Source organism: Salvia splendens, chromosome 4 (assembly GCF_004379255.2).
Source record: "Salvia splendens isolate huo1 chromosome 4, SspV2, whole genome shotgun sequence".
Taxonomy (NCBI): domain Eukaryota; kingdom Viridiplantae; phylum Streptophyta; class Magnoliopsida; order Lamiales; family Lamiaceae; genus Salvia; species Salvia splendens.
The window spans coordinates 21,592,639-21,609,904 of NC_056035.1; the positions used below are offsets into that span (position 1 = coordinate 21,592,639).

The window sequence follows — 17,266 nt, forward strand, 5'->3', positions numbered from 1 at the left end:
GGTGTTGTAGTTGGAACTTGTATAAATCATAACTGTGATAGCACATCCATGGAATTCTCTTCTGTTTTATATCTGTGAATTTTCTGCAATTACTTATTTTTTCGTTATTTTACAAGTTTTTACATTTCAAAATTAAAAATATTTTGTTTCTCTAAATAGTAAAAGAAGCTCAGTAGAGATAGAAAGCATGTGATAGTGTTCTCCGTGATCTTTAGAGCATCTCCAATGGTGGAGGACATCCAATAGCCCTCACATAGCCTTTCCACTGCCACATCATCAGCACTAAAATCCTCCTGCCACATCATCTGGACATGCAACTGGACATCCAATAGCCCTCACATAGCCTTCCCATAGCCTATCCACATCACTAATAACAATTATATAATTTAATTTACAATCGTAGCAACATACGAAATTTAATTTACGAGACAAATACGGGAAAATTGAATAATACAATTAAAATTTTAAAAAATACAATAATTTTAAAAAAAGTACATTAATTTTAAAAAAAAAGTACAAAAATTAAAAAGTACAATAAAAAAATTACATAAAAAATTACTCTTCGCCGCCGTCCTCGCCTCCGTCGTCGCCGCCGCCGCCTCCGTCGCCACCAACGCCGCGACTACTTCCGTCGGTATCCCTCTGAAACCCCTCCAATTCTTCACGCATGCTCCAGAGCAATACGCGAAGATAAGCCTTCTCCTCGGGGTCCACCGCCGTCCGGAAGTCGGCTAACGTCTTCACCATATGAGCGCGCGTTTGTTGACGCGTGAAAAATTTGAGCTCCTCGGTGGACCTGCCGAGGGGGATGCCGACTAGACCTCCTGGGACCTCGGGGTGCCCTCCCTCGCATCCCGTTGTGCGCGCCTTTGGCCAACCGGGCGAGGTCGGCGACTGAACGAACGAGGGGTCGGGACCTCCTAGGCCGTCTCGGGGAGGTCGTGGGAACCACCGCTGCTGCCACTATACTCACCGGTATAGTTCAGTTTCTGCTTCTTCGGTCAGCCAACGTCGACACATGCCCGGAATTTCTTCGACTCGTTGAGCACAAGGTAGCAGTTCCAGTAGGTGAACTCAAAGTACTTCCCCTGCGGATCGGGGTAGGCTCTCTCCGCAATCCTCCTGCAGTCTTCCTCTGTTTGGCCACTGGTCTGCATGCGGAGGGCGTTGGCGTACAAACCCGAAAATCGAGAGACGCCAGACCTGATGCGGTCCCAGCACTTCCTGCACTCCTCCCCGGTGCGCGGTCTCCCTTCAGGGCAAAATGCCCTGTAGGCTGCGGCTATCTTGGCCAACAAGTTAACGATCCTCTGGTTGTTCGAAACGAGAGGATCATCGCATACACTCACCCACGCCTTGGCCAGCGCAACGTTCTCCGCGTCCTTCCACTTCCTCAGGACCCGGCTATCCTCATCCGGCTGCGATGACTCGCCGACCTTCTTGGCCTTGCCCTTCTTCTTAGGGGCGCTCCGACCCCGCCCTACTCCCCGGCTTTGAATGGGAGTTTTCGGAACCTCGTTAATATCAAAACCCAATTCCTCTAAGGAGAAGGTCTCATACTGCGTGTACTGTGCATCCGTTGGGGTCGATGTGTGTGAAGAACCGATGGAAAAATCAAAAGACGGCCGATAGACGTTTTCCAAACCGAGCGTCCCCTGCGGCGGTTGCATCATCTGCTGCGTCGGTGGCTGCATCCCGGGTGCCCACCCCGGCATCATCTGCATAGGGGGTTGCATCGGCAGTACCCCCTGCCAAGCCGGCACACTTCCCCCGGCGGCCATCGGTGGCATCATCTGCTGCCACGGGTACATGTTGTAGTACCCGGTCATCGGAGGCCAACCACCTACCATGGGAGCCGGGGGAGTCTGAGACACTCCCCCTGGAGTCGGGGGAGTCTGAGTCCCGGTCTTCACTGGAGTACCTTCGTAGTTGTTCTCCATTTCTCGTTGTTGATCTTGTACAGAAATTAAGATAGAGAGTACTCCTAGAAAAAAAGGACAAGTCCTAGAAAATAAAAATACAAGTCATACAAATGAAAAACAAAAATGAAAAACTACTTCTTCTTCATTTATGCGCGAAGGTAAGGCGATTATCTAATAGTGCTACTCAAGCTCGAACTCCGATATTGTCGAGGTATCCCTCAATGTCAACTGCGTCAGGTGCCCATCCGCAAGGTAATACTCATATCTGACATAGAGTCGGATATCTTATCCAGAGAAGGATTGGGTAGCGGCGGCGGCATAGTGGGGTAACTCGTAGTAGTTGCCTTTCCCTTCGCTTTCCTCTTTGCCGCTTTTGTTCCCATCGGACGACTTTCAGTACTAGGGGATGAGAGGAAGACGTCGTCGTTTGTTACGTTGAGGTCGATTGCCAGACCTCCTTCGCTCGAAGAGTAGTTTCCGGCGGCGGAAACTTTGGTTCTCTGTGGCGCCCCACTTGCCGCCGGTTTTGCCCCACCGGTGTACTTCGGGCTCTTCTCGACAATCTTCCAAACGTCGAAGTACTTGAACTACTTCTTCCCGTCAGAGAAAAACTCCTCCCTGGCCTTCTCCACAAGGTCCATCTCGTTGTGAACGCTCGGCCACATCCGGACTACGTTAGTCCACTTTCCATTCCACTTGTTCATCTCCTTCTAGACCCGACTCCAATGCTTGCGTAGCTTCACGTAGCTACGCTCGAACGACCCTCTAGGTCGACCAGCGTTGTACTTCTGAGCAATCCGCTCCCAAAACACTTTGCAGCTCTGCTGGTTGCCGATGATAGGATCCTCGGAGACGTCGACGAAGTTCATGGCCAGCCACAATGTCTCCTGCGGACTATACTTCTTCGGCCCCTCATCATCCTCAGCCGTAGCCTTGCCCTTGCCCCTCCCTTTAGCGGGTTTCATATCACTGATGTCGTACTCATCAGTGCTAACTGGCGATGGTATTTCATGTTGGAAGCCACCCCCAGACTAGGCGTTGCATTTGGGTTGGGCGATGCCGGCACGTACCAGTTGTTGGCATTGACGAACTCGTTCATCTGTCGTTCGTTGGTTTTAAACCACTCCATAGTAGCCACAAATATTGAAATAAAAGGATTGAAATGGAGAAATTGTTGGAAGAATGTGAAGAAATGGAGTATAAATAGGAAAAAAATCGATTAAAATAAAATAAAATTGGGGCTTGCGGTCCGGCCCGAAACACATCCAACGCCGGGCTAGGACTCGCTGGGTCACGGTCCAGGCACGACTAACGCTGTGACGGGATGGAACATGGGCGCGGCCCATGCCGCAATTCTCCATGCTCCAATGCGCGGTGACGCGGGCCGGGACCCATGCACAGTCCGGCCCGCTGCGTCATTGATGCTCTTAAGTATTGTCAACTAGGGCTGGCAATTTTCGACACGACATGATAATCCGACACGAATCCGCACGAAATTATTGGGTTGGGGTCAAGTCTTATTGGATCCGTGTCCTTATCGGGTTGACCCATTAAGAACCCGATAATTTCGGGTTGGATTCGGGTCGGATGCGGGTCGGATACGGGTAACCCATTAAAAATAATATTATTATTTTTATTATTATTTAAAAAAATATATATTACTTTAATTTTTTAATTTCTTATAAATTAGGTTTAAATAGTATAAAACGAATTTTAATTGTGTAAATTAGGTTAAAATTAAGGTTTAATCGTGTAATATTAGGTTTTAATCGTGTAATATCAGGTTCGGGTTGTTATCGTGTCGTGTCAACCCATATTATATCGTGTCGATAACGGGTTCGTGTCGGGTGCGGGTCGTGTTCGGATTTGAAGGTAGCAGGTCGGGTTTGTGTTCGGATTTACAGTTTCCTTAACAGGTCGGGTTCAGGTTAGACCTTATTAGGTTGGGTCATTATTAGGTTGACCCGATAACGACCCAATCCGCACGATTTGCCAGCCCTATTGTCAACCCATTCTAGTTCTCATATCACCGTGCTGTAACCTTTTCCGCATAAGAATTAGGACATTTAAATTGTGTGGTTCAATAAAAACTTGTAAAACATAAAAACATAAAAAGAGAAGAGATTATCATATAATAACACCGATAAATATTAAACACAATAATAATCATAATTCACCAGTCAAGATTTATCCTTGGAATGAAGAAACCTTCTTTAAGTTTAAAAATCCCTTTTCCTCAGCACTGATTATGAGAAATCCCATCTGCCCAAAATTAAAAAAGAAGCCGACACCTCTCCTATACATAAAAATAACTTCTAATTCGTTCCATTTTAAATTAGTTTAATAAGTTTATGAGCAGATTCTCTGACTGTAGCTGAACAATATCATCGTTTTATTCTGCTCTGTGTCTTTCAATTCGTTAAGTTCAAGAAATCGCGGTGTTGATGTTAGAGCAGCCTCCCTCCAAATCAGCTAAAGCTGTCTCCTTCTCTCCCAGTTTCCCTTTTTTTTCTGTTTGAGATCTGCAACTCTTGCTGCATTCAATTTCTCAAAAGTTTCCAACTGGGCCTTCTCCAATTCTGCTTCTGGTAGTTTTTCTTGATCATCTCTTGATTTTTTATGATGTTTCTCGATAAAGATTCGATTTTTATGTCTAGAGCTAGACTTTTCTTCTGTAGATGGAAAAACATGTGAAGATTTCTTTTTTGATTTTTGATTTCTTGTGTGGGGAAAGCGAGAAATTTTGTGTGATCATTTGTGGGATGGTTGTTGTTTACTTGCTACTTACTACCCTCTTATTCTCAAGAAAGAGAAAATGGGACACTTTTTTTAGCTGTTTGTTTTTATCTGTCTCATGCCGAAGTGATTTTGCTATTTTTGTGGTAGGTAGTTATTGAAAAGTTACAACAGGCTTTTCATTAATGACTGTGTATTTGATTATTTAGGGCCCTCTTGTTCTGTCTTTTAAAGAAATTCAAATTTCTGATCTAATGTGCTTAAGATGGCAGGCTGTCATTGAATTTGCAGTGGTCAAATTTGGTTTCAATCTGACTATTCAAGGCATGAAAAAGCAAGCTTTACTATTTCAAACTGATTATATGATTTCTACTTATTCTTATGGTTAAGGAGATTTGATTCGATTCTTTGTAATTTTTGTGCTCTTTCTTACCAGGAAAAACCAAGAATATTATTTCATTAGTTGCTAAAACTTAGTTGGTGATTCCTTGCTTTCTTGTGGGATATGCGAAAATATGGATGGGGAAGGCCGTATCTCGGATTACAGAAGCCGGTTGGACAAGACACTGACATCACCTGAACTTATGAATGAAGAAATGGTTCATATCCTTGTGAAGAATCAAATTTTACAGACAATAGATTCTCAAGCAGGAGGTTTGTTTGTCTTGATTCTAACTGAATTTCCCCATTGCAACTATGTTTTAACTTTTAAGTGAGGATTTATCCTTTAGATACGCTGTTACATTTGCAGTTTGTGCTTTGCAGAATACACTGACTGTGCGATTGAAAGAAGAAGCAACGAAGTGTTTAAGTTCCTCTGTGAGCTAAGGAGTGCTTCCACAAACGATTCGAACAACAAATGGAAAGTATGAATGCATTATTGGCATCAGTTTTCTCCTTCATTTGCATCTTCCCACGACATACAATTTACATTTTAAGAATAAATCATCGTCGTGTAATGTGCTTTTGACACAATTTCTTGCTTTTGAGTTTTGACTCCCAACAAACATCATGAGTTTGATATGGAATACTTGCTATTACGCACAACTGGGGAAACATCTTTGATAGTCTTGTCTATAATTTATGTGCTCGTTCTCTGTTAGCATGATGGTTCGGAGGGACTTTGTGCATATGTATGTGTACCCTCTGTGTTTTGAGCTTATCATCAAGTCATTTGTTCAATCATGGGATGTACTTACTGGCTGTAATGCCAAATTTCCAGGTAAAACAAGACACTGAGGAATTACGAGTTATGTATCGAGAAGGACCAGAGGGAACCCCCTTTCATACACTACTTGCTGAGGGCTATGTGGATGGGCCAGTTGATGTTTGTAAGCTTGCTCATAAGCTCCCTTCTAATAATTTGTGATTTTCACTGCAAACTGAAACTAGTCGTGGAGATTATATACTTTGTTCATACTTTCTCTGAACAGCTTTCTTTGTATCTAATAGGTCTATGCATTTCGTCAGACGCTGACCTTTACAAGAAATGGTAAGAGAAAAAGTTGACTGTGTTACTTCATTTTCATGAAGCATTCTTCATTTCTTGTGATACGATTCTCACATCGGTTCCACATGAAAGTGTGCAATGACGTACATTAGATAGTAATAGGGTTTGTAATGTTGTGCGCGATACTTTGATACTCGATTTAAATACTCATGGTGGGCAGCTAAGTTAACTTCATGATATCCGGTCCAGAATGCTTTAGAAAAGAGAAAAAAATGATCGTCACTAGAGCGTTTTCTCATTGCGCGGAACCTGATCCGTAGTTAGCAAGGTGGGAAAGAAAAGGGCCTACTTCCTTTGCCTCTGCTTATTAATTGACATAAATCTCTTACTCTACCAGGTGGCCTCAAATCACAGTTCCTACTTTCAAAGTTGCTGTATCTCATCGTGTCCAGAGAGTTATAGATGGCGAACAGACAGCAATAGTGAGGTACGCGCTACACAAAACTCAAATCTCGAGCTCATTACGCCGCATTTCAGATATTGACATGTATGTAAATATTTGGAAGAAAGGATGAAGCTTTCATGGCCAATGTCAGGCAGAGAAGTTATAGTACATTATTTTACATTTGAGTACTTCAAAGACGGCCTTGTCGTGGTGATTCTTAACTCGGTAATTTACAATATTTTTCTCTTGCTCCCACTGAACGAAACATGCTTCTCTGTCGAATAAAATATGATGAAATGCTTCTCAGATCTCTGACTCGGAGACCATCGAGAGAAGCACCCACGGTTTCACCAGAGATGGGATGCCCGATGCAGAGGGTGTCGTGAGAATGGATCTCTACGGAGGTTTTGCTCTAAAAAAAATCACTGCTGATAGAAGCTTCTTTAGGTAAGCATTATGATGTCTCTTTCTTCTTTTGCCTAATGATGGAAGGTTCAAGTCCTGTAGCTCCTAGTTACTGTGCTTTCAAAACCGTGCAGAACGATAGCGAATCTTGATATCAAACTCGACTTTGTCCCTCCTGCATTCATCAATTTTGTCGCCAGGCAGCTCGTAGGCAGCGGTTTCAAGCTCTATAAAAAGGTTATTTTGAAACTTCTTCACAGGTTAATGGAATTGTATCCTATCCTTTGCTTGCTGCCTAATTTTTCCTAGTCAACTGCAGCAAGTTGCTTCTGCGAAAGGCAACATAGAAGTTCAGGAGGCTTTAAAAGATCCACTCTATGCTCGTGTACGTGAGGCTCTCTATAAAGACGACGCGTCTCTTGCTTCGCGGGTCTTGGAGAGCACACACACCAATCTTGAACAACAAAACAGTGAATCATTCCAAGATAACAACTCCACTAAGGAAGACAACACTTTTGAAGAACGCAACACGGATCCCAACGCCACGGGTGCAGATGCAAGAGACAACGAAGTTGTAAATGAAATCGAGGAGTTCAAGGGAAAAAGCTCGGAACTGCACGCTAGTTTAGCTGAGGAGATCACAGTAGTGGCTAGGACAGACTTGGAAGTTACCAAGACCGAGGATCCCAAAGCCATGGATGCAATTGCAAATGACAACAAAGTTCTCAATGAAATCAAGAAGTTTGAGGAGAGAGGATTGGAACTCCATGATAAAGTAGCCGAGGAGATCACGGTAGAGGTTAGGACAGACACAATGGAAGTCAGCACGACTGAGGTGGAACAAGGCCATGAAATAACGGAACATTTTACATGTAATGTACAAACGAAGGTTAGCATCAGCCCCGAGGTTCAAAGAGCTTTAGGAACACTGGAAAAGGCCATTTCCATATTCCGGGAATACAACAGTAGCCCTGTTCATGTCCTCAACAACGGAGATGTGCTGAGCTCGGAGAATGATGCTGCGACAGAATCTATTTCGTGGGAAGCTGACGAAATAAGGAAAAGGAATCAAGCTTGCGTCAAATCATCAAAACTAAGATCAGCACAAGTAGCTGTCCAAAATGCCAGAAGCAGCTCTGACAACCTTAATTCAAGGTATCTTTTTTCTATAGTTCAATATATAAGGAGAGGTGATTTTTGACATGAAAATCGGTTATCTCAGGCGGTCCAACTCCAGCACGAGGGAAACAAACCAGAGCAAGATTGCACCGGATGAAGATGGCACGAGGCTGTCTCACAATCAGAGAAACGTGTCAATAGATTCCGAGAGCACAAAAGGAGATAATATGGTGACTGAAGAAGGAAACAGAATGAAAGGGGGGGAGAATAAGAAATTGAGGTTTTGTTGCTTAAGTTTCGGTTCTTGATAGCTAGTGAACTACTGCAGGAGTTACGAAAACTCGAGCTCTTATAGGTTTATGTACATTGTTGGCTATCGATTTTTTCTGCAGCTGCAGCATTTTCACAAGAATAGTGAGGCTAGGGAAGAAGCTTTGGCTGTTTCATTCAAGATTGTGTAATTTTATGTCTAGTTTAGTTTTAAAATCCTAACCTCAGCACGCAGGCAGAAGATAATAAAGAGCACTTTTTTCTTTCTATTTTCTATGTATTGTTATTTGTTACTGTAGTAGGAGTATTTTTTATGTTCTCTCACATATAATGGATGTATTCTCGTTTTTATTTTTGCTTACCAATACACTAATACTCCTAAATACTTCCTCTCGTTCCATGATTAATTGACACCAATTTCCTTTTTTAGTCCGTCCACAATTAATTGATGTTCTTACTTTTTACTCTCTCGGTCTCATGAAAATATGCACTCTTTCCTTTTTAGTCTGTCCCACAAGAATATGCACTTTTTAAATTTGAAAACTTTTTTTCTCTCTAATAAGGTGATACTCATTTTCCACTAACAATACTTTAATATTCCATTCGTCCCATAAATTTTGTTACACTTTGACCGGACACGGATTTTAGAAAATGTAATAGAAAGTGAGTTGAAAAGTTAGTAGAATGTGGGTCATATTTTTATATATTAGTTTTATGATAAAATGTGAGTGAGAATGAATTAATGGAATATGGGTCCAGTCCAAAAAAAGGTAAAAAAGTGAAATGTGATAAATTTTGTGGGACGGACGAAAATTGGAAAATGTGACAAACTTCTGGGCAGGATGGATTAACTTTTTCTTTCTACTTCTATCTTACTTTACCAATTGTGCATTAAAATCTGTATCCAATCAAAAGTGCATATTATTGTAGGACGGAGGAAGTACTACTTTTGGTAATACTTCATTTCTACTAATTTATCATATACACATTTTATTATAAAACTAATACTCCCTCCATCCTAAACCCTATAGAAGATGAAATACTTTACTTTTTAGTTTGTCTCAACCAAGATGACTCATTTCTAAAAATGAAAACACATTTCTCTATACTTTATTCCTTCTTTCTTACTTTAATCACTCTACTTCACAAATAAAATAAAGTTGCATAAATTTCGATCGCCCAAAGAAAATATCTATCTCACTTGAATGGTTAGAGTATATTCTATTAATTTTTTTATTTCACTTTTCATTATATTTTTTAAAATTGTGACAAGATAAAATGAGTCAGATTAAAATTGTGACGAAGATAAAATAAGTCAGATTACTAGTCTTGGACGGAGGGAGTATATAAATGAGGTAATGGGCTCATTAAAACCTGTATTAAACTCAAGTCTCCATCCCCACTTCGTCTTCTTGGCAAAATTCCAAGAAGAGACGATAAGGCAAAATGTATCCGCCATTTGGCCCTGAAAACACAAGATTCCAGCCATGGTATAGACGCGAGAGGCTCTCGCGTGTTTTAATTAAACACGCTTGAAGCTCTCGCGTGGTTTAAAAGTATAGACGCATCACCTTAATGCGTGTTTAAAGTAAAACACGCGACACGCTCTCGCGTGTATTAAAAGAGAGACGCGTCTTCCTCTCGCGTGTTTAAAGTAAACACGCGACACGCTCTCGCGTGTCTCCCTTGCTTCACATATTCACTCCAGACGGCAGAACATACGGATTACGCGAAGAGGAGACGAAAACCGGCGAAAATTCTGCCCAACCAGCGAAATTCGAAGCCTAATCTTGAATTTGAAGTGTTGTTAGGTAACTTTCAACCCTTATTTGCGTTTTTATTGGTATAATTTAGGTGGGTATAATAGTTAGGGTTCATGTGGTAGAAAGTATTTTGTTGAATTTGGTGTTGAATTATTCAATTTGATTGATTTTATCTTGAATTTGGTTGTATTTGATGTTGAATTATTCAATTTGGTTGATGTTTTGTTGAATTTGGTGGTATTTTGGTGAATGTGATTGATATTTTGTTGAATTATTGAATATGGTTGAATTTGATGTTGAATTATTGAATATGGTGTTAATTAGTTGAATTTGATGTTAATTTGTTGAATTTAGTTGAATTTGGTGTTGAATTATTCAATTTGGTTGATTTTATCTTGAATTTGGTTGTATTTGATGTTGAATTATTCAATTTGGTTGATATTTTGTTGAATTTGGTGTTATTTTGTTGCATTTGCTATTAATTTGGTTGAATTTATTAAGTGAATTTTTTTTTATAAAATTTGGTTTATAATTAAACATGTTAAATTTTGATTATATTAGGATGTCGCGATATGGACCAGAAGATCCTTCTGTTTTGCATTATCAGCACAGTCATATATCACGCAAGGCGTGGGCAGGCCAGGAAACAACCCCGTTCAATATTCGGCGCTTTGAGGGACATTTCTAGGAAATCGATAATCATCACAGACGCGTGATTGATTATGTTTGTAGATTTGGTTTAGGTGGAGTTCTTTTCTGTGGTAAGGCTCTGGATGTAGATCATGCGTTGATCACAGCTTTGGTTGAGCGTTGGAGGCCAGAGACACATACATTCCATCTTCCCGTAGGGGAAACTACCATTACATTACAAGACGTTCAAGTATTATGGGCTTTACGTGTAGATGGAGTACCCTTCACAGGAAATGGGTTTTGTGAAACTGGGTGGAGGGGTTTATGTGAAGAGCTCTTGGGCTTCTATCCCTTTCAAAGCGAGATGAAGGAAAACGGTATCTTGGCATCCGCGCTAATACATAGGATGACGATTGAACCGTTAGGAGATGGTCTCGAAGACGAAGCCTACATTCAACGGGCACGTATGATTGTGCTTGTGCTATTGGGGGGGTTGATCTTACCCGACGGCTCAGGGTGTAATATACCTCTCATGTGGTTGACCCAACTTCGAGACGTAGAGGCTGCCTCTATGATTAGTTGGGCGAGTGCTGCGCTTGGTACATTATACCATAATCTCTGTGAGGCGTCTATGGGCAAACGGACAGACATTAGAGGTCCGACAGTGCTCCTACAGCTTTGGGCGTGGGAGAGAATGCCCACTTTGAGACCGGATTTTGTAGCGGCACGTATACATACAAACAACACTCCATGTGCATTAATGTAAGTTTGTTGTTTCATCTCTTTTGTGTATTTAATGACAACATATTTAATTGACAACTTTTGTTATTGTAGGTGGACTGGCTCCTTTATGATAAACAGAGCCCCTAAACATTCTGTTCGACATTATCGTGAACAGTTGTCATTACTCCAAAATAGCCAGGTAAAATGAATAATGTTTAATATATATTTGGGTAATTTTAATGTAAACTTGTTATTGTAGTTTATTTGGATGCCCTACGTGGACCGTCAATTACCAGACTCCTGCCTCGATATGAACAACAGTTGGAGATCTGTGACGTACATGGTTTGTTGGGCTATTGTCGAAGCACATGAGCCTGAGCGCGTGGTTAGACAATTTGGCGGCACGCCCTTCATCCCGGAATTGTGTGATTAGGGTTTCAATGAAACTCACTTCAAAACCAATCGTCGTGGAAAGGCTAAGACGAACTGGGCTGTGCATAACAAGTCCTACATCCAACATTGGGAGAGAAGGTCGGAGTTCGTTACTAATGAATACATGGAGCCTCTCGCAGACCACGTGCAGGTGATGAGAACTCGACAATACATGGAGTGGTATTTTAAAATTACCATAACATATATCACGCAGCCGGGTAGGCTTCCAGAATTAGGGATGAACACTGTTGCATCATCATCTACACTCCAAGTAAGTATTGTATGTGTATAGTTGTTGTTTCATTTTAAAAGTATGTATGTTATTAAATATGCACGTTTTACTTGTTACAGGCGGAGACATTGGCACGTGTATTTCATATGTCGCGCGGTTTTGACCCAACAGACGCCGTAGGATTGTTGCATGAGATTAACAGTCTTGCTCTTAACTGCCTCACCGAGTGCGGTGAGAGTGAACGCACGGTCTTACCTTCCACACAGCGCACTGATGTGGATATGTCCCGGGGGTTTATCCGAAGAGCTCGCGGTATTGGTCAGAGAGGTATCCGAACAGGCGGGCATGGTTATTCACGGCATTTCAGAATGTCCCAAGACATGCCAGGGTCATCACAAGCAGTAAATGAAGAAAATTTTAATTCAGATGACAACATTGATTTGGATGCACTCATCGACAATTTTGCTGGTGAGCCCGAAATGCAAAATCCACCAGCACCAGATCCCTCTAGTTGGTTTCCTACTTGGTCAGACGCGCCACAGTCTAGTTGGGTGACTCCATTAGATAGAGTTGGGCTACCATGGAATCCTACTACACAGGATTCATTCTTTTCGGATGTCCACATCGTGCACTCTCCGACAAATGATGACGATGATGCTGCTGATGATGACGATGATGATGATGATGATGATGATGATGATGATGATGCTGATGTTGCTCCTAGGAGTAGTGCCTACATAGAGCGCCCCACGAGGAGAGAGCATATTGACCCTCCTAGGAGTAGTGTTCAACTTGATCGGCATAGTAGCAGTTCACATACATCCCATCCCGATAAGGAACGCTCCAGACCAAGTTTGTCTCAGACAATTTTGGGTATGTTCCCATGTAGAAGGTCTAGCCGTGACAACAGAGGAAAAGGCCCGAGTAAATATACACCTTCGTCATTTAAGTAGAATATTATCATTAGATGTATTGACTATTTATCACAGGTGGATTGATTTGAGATGTACTGTTGACTTTTTATATGTTGATTGATTTGAGATGTATTGTTTGTTTATTACAGGTGTGATTTGAGATGTACTTAAGAATGTCATTTCGGTCTTAAACTTGGTTCAAACACATAATAAAATTCAACCCTCAATCACGAGTCTCAAACATAATATAACTACACAACACGTCCCGAAGTGCACTTTTTTCTATTATGGCCGGTCTCTCCACAAAGGCGGCATCGAGGAGGAGCTCTTGGCGCATCTTCTTCGCGCTCATCCATTTGGTTGTGTATCCTGCTTCTGTTGTACCGCCCACGTGAACGAGGAAGTAGCCGTGCTGGTGAACATTCCAGTGTCCATTTAGGTTCATACCAATAATCTTGGTGTCTCAGTGGACGAAACGCAGCTGCATAAAAGTGCAATTGTAAGACATGAAAAAAATGTAAGAATAAAAAGTATCTAAACAACATACCTGCGTACTGGTGAATCCAAACATCTGTGTGGTATCGTGTATCAACATGACTAAAGATGTCATCACTGCGTTCTCTCAGCACCGCAACAGCGTGAGAGCAATGCATTCTCCAGGAAGTGAATTCGCGAGTGGAAAGTGAGGTCTCTGCCGTCTGGGCTCGAATTTGTGTCCAACGTAACACGCGAGAGCGTGTCGCGTGTTTAACGAAACACGCGTTTTCCTGATGCGTGTTATGTATACACGCGATAGCTTGATGCGTGTTTTAATTAAATCACGCGAGAGCTTCTCGCGTCTATACCATGGCTGGAATCTTATTTTTTCAGGGTCCAAATGGCGGATACAATTTGCCATGACGTCCTTTCATGGAATTTGCCCTCGTCTTCTTCCCCAAATCGCAATTCCCCTCTGCTATTCTGATTGTATCTGCTCATATCTCTTAAACTAATCATTGATGTGGATGAAGAAGCTTCTCCACTCCACACGAATCTCAGCAATCGTTTCTCGTGCAATCAATTCCACAGATTTAACCTCTTCTGTTTCCGTCGCTACTCTTCATCATTCTGCGATTTTCAGCTCCCCCCTCTCCTCCCTCTCTCTCAGCACCCTCCAGCAAAGATCGTCGCCAAACCTAACCAGTATCCTTTCCAGAGAAAATGCAATTTTTTTTGTAAATGATAAAAGCCCTTTCTCCTCGCTCTCAGAGGACCCCACACTTTCCTGCTGGAACTGCGCCACCAAGGCCGACGATGCGACGTCGTTCCTCTTCTGCCAGGCCTGTCGCAGCGTCCAACCGGTCAATCAATCCATCGATTATTTCCAAATTTTCTGCCTGTCAGTATTACTCTTTCCTTCTAAATCGCGATCGTCTCTCTATAAATTTATTAGGATTTTGTTGATTATCATAACGCGGTTTATTCATAAAATAACCTGGTTGATATTGTGTAAATTATTTGCCTCATTATAATGTTCTATAGGTTTATCATAATAGCTTGCAATCACTGGGAAGAGAAAATTGAAAAGTGCATTTGGGATTGGAGTACTATTTTAATTGCTCGATGATGGTATAATATTTGAGGAGAAGATATAAGCTGTTCAGCTATACATAATGATAATTTGTTGTTGTTGCTATTGCAGACGAAGGAGGTACAGTATTGATGATGGAGAATTAGAGAAGAAGTACAAAGATTGGCAAAAGAAACTTCATCCGGATTTGGTTCATTCTAAAACGCAGGTCAGTCTCACCCTGTGCTGTTTCAATTTGTTTAAAGGCTAAATATCATTCACCATGGAAGATTGGACATCTAACTTGCTCCTTTTGAACTAGAGGGAGAGGGAGTATGCGGCTGAGCAGTCTGCTCGGGTTATAGATGCTTATCGCACGCTTGCTGACCCATTGTCGAGGGCAATCTACATTGTATGTTTTCTTTCAACATATAATATACTTCTCATGCTTACATCTCAGTTGTAGGTGTGTTGAGCAGGAATCACATGAACTGATACTATTATATTCTCAATAGATAGCAATTTAAACGATATAACCAAAGTTGCAAATGAAAAGATTAGTTTATAGTAGTACTTTATATATGTGGGTTTTGGAAGTTGGAACTATAAAGGAAATTTTTGGAAAGTCTTGTTATGTTTCTGCACGTATATCTGATTCCTATTTGGTTCTGGAAAGATATAGTTTAGATATGTTCAAATGATAATATTAACAAAGGTAGTTTTGTTACCATCCTTTCTCCTAATTTTTCAAATAATACGCGTAGATGAAGTTGGAAGGTGTGCCAATTGACGAAGAAGAAAGGATCACTGATCCAGAGCTACTTGCAGAGGTAAAGTGAAGAACATTGAGACTTTTTTTTTCTTTTGCTTAGTATGTATCATCTTCCATTTCTCATGGAATGGAGCACTTGAGATGTGTATGTTTGTGGGTGCATTTGCACAAATTTTTTCTGTGGTTGGTCATATTCTGGAGGTGCTTGGAAGAGCCATTTAACCAAAAATCAGTTTGTATTCGAGGTAATAAAGATTGAATTTGGAAAATATTCAAAATGCTAAAATACTGACTCTTTAGTTTTATTATTATTCATTGAAGTGCATAAGGCTTGATCAACTACATTTTCACCTCGGCATTGTGATGTGACCTTGACTTGTATAACTCATCTTTCCGATGATCAAAACAAATGGCTTCATGGGGATGTTGGGATGGAGGAAAAACCTCAAAGAGATTGATGTTTGACAATTTAGTCTTATGAGCTGTACCTTTGTCATTATTTTTTGTGTTTGAGCTCAAGCATGGTTTACGGAGTCATACTCAAAACTCACTTTCTATGAATACCGTTGGGAATTTTGATATAATTTTGCTTTAACTTGTTGAAGTGCAGATCATGGAATTAAGGGAGGCTGTTGATGAAGCAGAAGATGCTCAGACATTAAATCAAATACAGGCTCAGGTATGTACATCTCGACCGATTACATGTCAACCACGGAAATCTCAGCTATACAACCCCTGAACACCATTTGAAATCTACTGTACATATCATTTTTTGGATCATTATTAATAGTAATATTATAACAGTTGCTTTATCCTATTAAGATTAAGATTTTATTTATGAGCCTCATTAAGTTCTAACTGTAGAGATAGGTAGGAAATACTAAAGTAAGCATACTACTACGAATTCATGCATTGAAAAAGACATCCTCTCCTGTTATGAACATATACCCACCACCACTGGGGTTCAAACTATTCAAACCCCAATGCTGAAATTTAAAATCAATTCATATCGTAAGTGAAACACTATGGCTGCACGCAATGTTCAAAATGAGCCTGCCTCATCATTAGTTATTTGAAATTTGAACATATACCCACATTTGCAGTTGCAAGAAAAATTGAGAGATTGGTCCAAGGCATTTGAAGATGCATATTTGAGGAAAAACTTTGAAGATGGTCTGGCTTCAATTCGCAGAATGACTTACTACAAACGTGCCAATGAAGAAATTGTGAAGAAACTTTAATTAATGGCACTATGCTCCCTATGATGTTATTTACGGCAACTTGTGGTGCACCCTTCCTTGTATCCAAGTGCATGTTCAATTCTGTATACAAATTTGCTCTCATTTTGATTCTTTTATCTATTTGTGTATTCCTTTCTAATATATAGAATTAACGTATGGCACTTGCACATTTGTGGTCTTCATACTTCAAAAATAACATCACACATCTTTAAATATTCTAATATGTAATATTATTAGGAGGATTTTTACACTGATAAAAAAATTTCATCGAAAATGCCCTTCTATTTTGAGGAGCTATTTTCATTGTATTATCTTCTCTCTCTCGTTAGAAAGGTGACTTAGAACTACTTTTAGGCCATGATATCTCTGGAAAATGTACGAGGCTAAGTAGACGGTGGCAAGTTAAAATTATTGATTCCCAAAGACTAATTGCCGGTTCTAGTTCCGCGATTTAATTTCGATTCCTATTCAGACGATGAAAGCGAGTAACTAAAGTAAATAAATAAGAAACGATTAAAGTAAACGAAATTGCATAATTGAACCAACAAAATAAGACAACACGGTTGGCAAACATCAAAACATGATATTAATTCATCAACCCATTGTAATCATTACCAAAATCCTACATAGTGTTTAGCTACACATCATCCAATTAACAAGGAT

At 40.8% G+C, this 17,266-nt stretch overlaps 3 protein-coding genes across 4 annotated transcripts; 2 read left to right on the forward strand and 1 right to left on the reverse strand.

Annotated features, from left to right (window-relative positions):
* The first annotated feature begins 4,122 nt into the window (after positions 1-4,122).
* On the forward strand, positions 4,123-8,616 carry LOC121799113. Of its 2 annotated transcripts, XM_042198455.1 has the most exons (12): positions 4,123-4,510; positions 4,931-4,982; positions 5,095-5,312; positions 5,424-5,524; positions 5,881-5,989; positions 6,111-6,150; positions 6,506-6,595; positions 6,679-6,778; positions 6,861-7,000; positions 7,093-7,195; positions 7,278-8,113; positions 8,181-8,616. In XM_042198455.1, the coding sequence occupies exons 3-12, from the start codon at positions 5,174-5,176 to the stop codon at positions 8,383-8,385; spliced, it is 1,863 nt and encodes a 620-aa protein (XP_042054389.1). In that variant the 5' UTR covers positions 4,123-4,510; positions 4,931-4,982; positions 5,095-5,173; the 3' UTR covers positions 8,386-8,616. The 2 variants fall into 2 exon arrangements, with proteins under 2 accessions (XP_042054389.1, XP_042054388.1); XM_042198454.1 differs by lacking the exon at positions 4,931-4,982.
* A 4,616-nt stretch (positions 8,617-13,232) lies between these two features.
* Positions 13,233-13,695, reverse strand: LOC121800515. Its single transcript, XM_042200084.1, has 2 exons — positions 13,589-13,695; positions 13,233-13,522 (listed from the first exon to the last, which is right to left on the reverse strand). The coding sequence occupies exons 1-2, from the start codon at positions 13,692-13,694 to the stop codon at positions 13,293-13,295; spliced, it is 336 nt and encodes a 111-aa protein (XP_042056018.1). The 5' UTR covers position 13,695; the 3' UTR covers positions 13,233-13,292.
* Positions 13,696-13,925: 230 nt separating this feature from the next.
* Positions 13,926-16,772, forward strand: LOC121801579 (iron-sulfur cluster co-chaperone protein HscB homolog). Its single transcript, XM_042201098.1, has 6 exons — positions 13,926-14,419; positions 14,723-14,819; positions 14,913-15,002; positions 15,355-15,420; positions 15,973-16,041; positions 16,466-16,772. Exons 1-6 carry the CDS (start codon positions 14,040-14,042, stop codon positions 16,601-16,603), a joined length of 840 nt encoding a protein of 279 aa, XP_042057032.1. The 5' UTR covers positions 13,926-14,039; the 3' UTR covers positions 16,604-16,772.
* Positions 16,773-17,266: the final 494 nt, after the last annotated feature.

What these genes read in the sequence shown, in the direction of transcription:
- LOC121799113 (XM_042198455.1), top strand. Translation starts at nt 5,174, where the DNA reads ATGGATGGGGAAGGCCGTATCTCGGATTACAGAAGCCGGTTGGACAAG. An exon ending in GCTGACCTTTACAAGAAATG is followed by an intron (nt 6,151 to 6,505) that starts GTAAGAGAAAAA and finishes TTACTCTACCAG; the next exon opens with GTGGCCTCAAATCACAGTTC. An exon ending in GTTTCAAGCTCTATAAAAAG is followed by an intron (nt 7,196 to 7,277) that starts GTTATTTTGAAA and finishes AGTCAACTGCAG; the next exon opens with CAAGTTGCTTCTGCGAAAGG.
- LOC121800515 (XM_042200084.1), bottom strand. Translation starts at nt 13,694, where the DNA reads ATGCATTGCTCTCACGCTGTTGCGGTGCTGAGAGAACGCAGTGATGAC. An exon ending in TTGGATTCACCAGTACGCAG is followed by an intron (nt 13,523 to 13,588) that starts GTATGTTGTTTA and finishes ACTTTTATGCAG; the next exon opens with CTGCGTTTCGTCCACTGAGA.
- LOC121801579 (XM_042201098.1), top strand. Translation starts at nt 14,040, where the DNA reads ATGTGGATGAAGAAGCTTCTCCACTCCACACGAATCTCAGCAATCGTT. An exon ending in TATTTCCAAATTTTCTGCCT is followed by an intron (nt 14,420 to 14,722) that starts GTCAGTATTACT and finishes TTGCTATTGCAG; the next exon opens with ACGAAGGAGGTACAGTATTG. An exon ending in TGGTTCATTCTAAAACGCAG is followed by an intron (nt 14,820 to 14,912) that starts GTCAGTCTCACC and finishes CTTTTGAACTAG; the next exon opens with AGGGAGAGGGAGTATGCGGC.